The 5171-nt window shown below is 36.5% G+C and overlaps 1 protein-coding gene across 1 annotated transcript; it reads left to right on the top strand.

Moving 5' to 3' along the window:
* The first annotated feature begins 75 nt into the window (after nt 1–75).
* On the top strand, nt 76–2731 carry LOC107082086. The gene is made up of 3 exons (XM_015370549.1): nt 76–744; nt 823–877; nt 1871–2731. Exons 1-3 carry the CDS (start codon nt 92–94, stop codon nt 2729–2731), a joined length of 1569 nt encoding a protein of 522 aa, XP_015226035.1. The 5' UTR covers nt 76–91.
* Nucleotides 2732–5171: the final 2440 nt, after the last annotated feature.

Below are 5171 nucleotides of genomic sequence, written 5' to 3'. Positions count from 1 at the left end.
AAGCGGATCCAGTCCCAGGCCCCAGGGATCCGAGGCCCCAAGGGATATACTATACTTTTTTATTAAGGTGCAGATCCAGTTTGAAGAACAGATGGATGTGGGAAGAAATTCTCCTAGAGACCATAGAACAAGATCAGAGGAATGTGTTGTCCCAGTGGCTCATTACTGGTATGTCAGCCAGATCTACAAAGATGAAATCAGACGCATAGAGAAAGAAACTAAAGTTAGCATAATGCCAACTGTTACTGTGGCATTTAACACTGAACATGAAGGTGGGAATCCAAGTGAGGCTCTCTACAGGTTTGCAGATCTCGTCCAAAAGTGTTTGTCTGATTCCACTTCCTCAGTTATTCCTCTGAAGTTTGTAGATCCTAATCGGTGGGGTGATGCACTGAAAGTCATTAATAACAATGACAGCAAGCTTTTAGTCACCATGTCCTCTGAGGGAATGACAGTCTGTGGGCCACAGGATTGTCAAAATGTTCTCAGTTCAACTTTAAATGCAACACAGAAATTTGACTCTCCTGAAGAGCCAGCTAGGTCAGCAAGATCTCAAAACTTCAACGAAGATAAAAATGTTCTCAGTTCAACCTTGAGTGCAACACAGAATTCCAAATGGGCTTTGGAAGATTCTGAACGGCCGGCTAGTTCTAAAGACATCAGTGTTGACCTGTGCCCTAATTCCAGCATGATGATGAAAAGTCTTGGTGATGCAGGACCGTCTATGGAGGAGAACCAATGGAGGTGCTCGTAGTTTCTTTTAGTAGAGCGATTCTCACTATTTATGATCATTTTTTTCATCTTGTTTTCTGTTTTTTGAAGAAAGAAGAACGTCAGAACTTCATTGAGGGGCAAAGATGAGAAAAGGCACAAGGAGGTAAAATGTAATATATGCTTAATCTTATTAATAACTATAATCCAACAATGTGACATTTTCACAGCATCTTTGCTCACTGCACTGTAACAATGCAAAACCTATTTAAAATTCAAATTAATTATTTTTATACTATCAACATACATCTACATTACTGTCTGGTTAAAAGACAGCATGGACAGTTTGTGTAGCCATATGTTTAAGCAAATATTTGTTAATATATATTGATGAATAGTTGTGTTTCAAATTCACATTTGTTAATACGATAAAGCAAAAACGGTTATTGATTATTCTGTGAATATCTACAGTAAAATAAAAAGTGTTTCCCCCATAAATTTTCAGTCAAAATACAATGATTCACATTGTCAAACAAATAAGAGATCCAGCGACCGAATTTCAACGTTTTTGGCACCCAGGTTGTGCTTAATACTGCTAACAAACTAACAATGTTCCCTTTTGTCTTCAGTAAAATACATCTGGACTTTTTCAGACGTTACTGAGGCTGTTGATAGTCAGTGCTGCCACCCTCTTGTTCAGTGGGGAACTGCTTGTTCTGCTAAATATCCTTATCTCACAACGTTAGAGAATCCTTAAAAAAAAAAAAAAATCCTGTATACAGATTATGATGTGGGTCATCACTTAAAATTTAATGGATTGTTCCTTGCACTGAGGTGCATCTTTTGTAAAAATGTCATTAAAATCTCTAACTTTCCAAGTTATCCTATACACAGGCAAACAAACAAACACACAAACTTGACTAAAACATATCCTCCTTGGCAGAGGTAATACTTTTTATTAGTAGTAAATTAGTTTGGGGAAATGATACAGTACACTGTCAGTCCCTTGAGAACACAAAAGCATAAAATAAAAACATAATTGTCTTTTTTATGTCAATGAAGAATGAATCTTGGTAAGAGCTCCCAGTTGTATTGATGTCAGATAATATATTCATTAGAATTGAAAGATTGATTTATTATTTATTGTTTCCCTTTTCAGGACATGGTCCTCCCTGTCAAACAAAAAAATCCCCTTATAAAGGCTGGAGGTGCAGCTCAAGAAAGTTGTCTTCTGCCAGTGGATCCCTTTTGGTACATGAGCCACATCTATAAGGAGGAAATGAAATGTATTGAGAGGAACAATAAAAGTAAAATCACAGCACAGGTCCATGTGACATTTGAAGCTGGAAGACCCAATGAGGCTCTCTGTGAGTTCATAGAGCTCTATCAGAGCTGCTTAGCTGAATCAGGAAGCGTAATGATTCCCCTCAAGTTTGTAGATCCAGATCAGTGGAGCGATGCACTGAAAGTCATCAAGAAAAACAAGGATAAGCTTTTGCTCTCTATGTCCTCTGATGAAGTCATTGTCTGTGGTCCAAAGAAAGGCCAAGATGAATTCAGTGCAGTCCTTAATGCAATGCAGAAGATAAACCATCCCATTGATCATCTTAAACCTGTATCAGTTGGTACATCACCCAGGATGAGCAACGTGGCCTTGAATGCATCAATTGGACAGATTTTAGGGGAGAGAAAAGAAGGTGACGGCAAAGATGACCAATGCTATATACCGGTATGTATGTCCGGATTTACTAATAAGGAACAGCTGAAGTGTAAGCATGCATTCTGCAAAGGCTGCCTGCAAAGGGCAGTGCAGCACAGTGGATCAATCTGTCCTATATGCAAAGATGTATTTGGTGTGGTGAAGGGAAACCAACCTGATGGAACAATGAGTTGGAAAAAACATAACTATACATCCCTCCCTGGATTCCCAGGCTGTGGCTTCATAGAGATCAGCTACTATATCCCTGCTGGATTACAGACGGTAAAGTACCAGCTCATATTGCCTATATTAAGAACCTAACATGTATTTTTGAAATGGCTATCACTTACCAGACTTTTTCCATTCTATCAGGAAAATCATCCCAAGCCTGGACAGTACTATGCAGCAACTACTAGAACAGCATATCTTCCAGATAACAAAGAGGGGAATGAAGTTCTGCACCTGCTGAAAAAAGCCTTTGACCAGAAGCTGATTTTTACTGTTGCAACTTCTAGGACAACTGGGGTGGAGAACGCAGTGACCTGGAATGACATCCATCACAAGACATCCATGACAGGAGGACCACAGTGGTACGGGTATCTGGTTTTATTCCTTTACTTTGCTTTAATGTTCGGTTTAATGTATTAAACATTTAGGTTTTGTTCTTTCACAGTTTTGGATATCCTGATGAGACCTACCTGAGCAGAGTCAAGAAGGAGCTGAAAGCTAAAGGCATCGAGTGAAATCTTTATTCTACATTAACTGAATACCTTTTTGATAAATAAATGTCTTCCTAAAGTCTGATAAACTGAATTTACACACTTTGTTTTTGCATAATAGATGCATAGTAGTTGATCTAAATGGCTTACTTGAAGTTTACTGGAAGCTAAATCACTTCGCTCATCTATTTTAATGCAACCAAATGAATTACAGAATTTTGAAATAATTTGCTGAGGTGTTTTGTCTTTTAATTTTTTGGTTATTTTAGAGATGTTATAAATGTGTTAATGTAATTATGTGAGAATGCGTGTTGGAGCAGCCCTGTTAAAGAACTTCTGTCAATAGATTAGACATACAATAAAGTTTTTCTATATGTCATCTAAATGAAAATATCAAAAATTTTTTTTTTATTCTAATAAATCAACAGGGTTACATATTTTGTATCTTCCTATAATGAAATGTTCATAATCAATAAAAGTCTGAAAGTTCACCAACAGTGGAAGAGGTATTTTTTATATGTTAACAATTCACAAAAAAATTATCCTCCTAGGTTGGTTAGTATAAAATGAGATTCAAACATTAAACAATACTAAGTAAAGTGGAAAAAATTAAAAACACGTGGTCAATATGTTGATCATCAAACAGTTATGAATTAAGACAGGCAGTGATTGCTCTAAGGTTTTTAGACCCACATAAGTTCAGCAAACCACTCATTTGTCAAGAGAAGCAATAATAAACCTTTGGTGACACCAAAAAGACTCTACAGAAGTTATTGTATGGGTCCAAAGAAAAGCCAGATGATGGCTCTTCTTAAGAAAGTTGAAAAAATTGCTTATCTAAATGTCAAATCTAGCAACAAACAAAACAAAAACAAAGTTCTTAACACCAGAGATCTTCAGCCTGTGATTCTCTACTACAAATTATAGGACTAAAATTTATGATTGGCAAAGAAATGGCTTTGTCAACCTGAAGCCTCTTTAAACATAATCTTTGGGTATTCTTGGGATCGGTGTTCACTGGGGCCCAAAGAAAAGTTCTTTGCATCTACAATGGAAACAGATGCTAAAACCCTTTACTGTTAATCGATATCTCAAAGTCACAAAAAAGTCATTTAAATGTATTTATTGTATTTTTGGGGTGGCTTTTGCTTCAATTCTTCATTTCAGTCTGCAAGATAGGAAAAACGTCCACATCCTTGACGGTCATATCAGAAAACCACCCAAACAGCACATCTAACAGCTGAAACTGCTGAAAAAAGCTGTTGAACAGAAAATTGTATTTACTATTGGGAAGTACAGGACAACTGGGTTGGACAACCAGGAGATCTTGAATAATATTTTTCACAAGACCTTAATGTCAGGAAGACCACAGAGGTTCAGCTGCTAATGTTTATGTTTCATTCTTCTTATTATTCTTTCTGTCTTATCACTGTTACCTGTCATGTCCCGCACTTTATGTCAGTTTTTAGATGTCACTCTTGTATATTTCTTGTATATTTGTATATTTCTAGAGAGTAAACGTAATTTCATTTCCCTTGTATGTCTTGTAATTATGAAGAAAGTGACAATAAAAGCTGACTTGACTTGTATTGTGCAAAATAATATCCTGCAGATAATGAATAATGATTAACTAGAACTGGAGTTATAGTTGATTATTTAACCTATTCAAAATCGGAGGTGAAATTAATTTAGTGTTCTTAGTTGAATAATTGTAGCTGTAATTTACTTACTTACCAGGGATTGTGGTTTCATCTCTGGAGGGTTAGTGGACCGCCTGTTAAAATCCAGGTATCCACACCAATCTAGTGATCCAGGCTAAGTTATCAGCAGAGCTATTAATTATCAATAAAGAACCTTTTATCTCTGTTTATTCGCACTATTACCAAAGGGGGTGGATCTGGCCTGAGTGATAAATCGTCCGCTATATGAAACACATATTTACTACAAGTTAAAAAATTACGTCTTTATTCTAATATTTCAGAATTACAGAAAATCTAAAAAAAACTGCTCATGCGCATTCACTTCGCGACGGCAGCCGCGAT

This window comes from Cyprinodon variegatus, unplaced genomic scaffold (genome assembly GCF_000732505.1).
Source record: "Cyprinodon variegatus isolate N-32 unplaced genomic scaffold, C_variegatus-1.0 Scaffold47, whole genome shotgun sequence".
Classification (NCBI taxonomy): domain Eukaryota; kingdom Metazoa; phylum Chordata; class Actinopteri; order Cyprinodontiformes; family Cyprinodontidae; genus Cyprinodon; species Cyprinodon variegatus.
Note: the sequence above shows the minus strand (reverse complement) of the source record. Positions and strands in the feature narration are given on the sequence as shown.

Bases quoted from the DNA above. Each gene is read 5' to 3' on its own strand.
- LOC107082086 (XM_015370549.1), top strand. From the start codon at position 92: ATGGATGTGGGAAGAAATTCTCCTAGAGACCATAGAACAAGATCAGAG. The intron at 745-822 runs GTGCTCGTAGTT...TGTTTTTTGAAG, and splicing joins ATGGAGGAGAACCAATGGAG to AAAGAAGAACGTCAGAACTT. The intron at 878-1,870 runs GTAAAATGTAAT...TTCCCTTTTCAG, and splicing joins ATGAGAAAAGGCACAAGGAG to GACATGGTCCTCCCTGTCAA.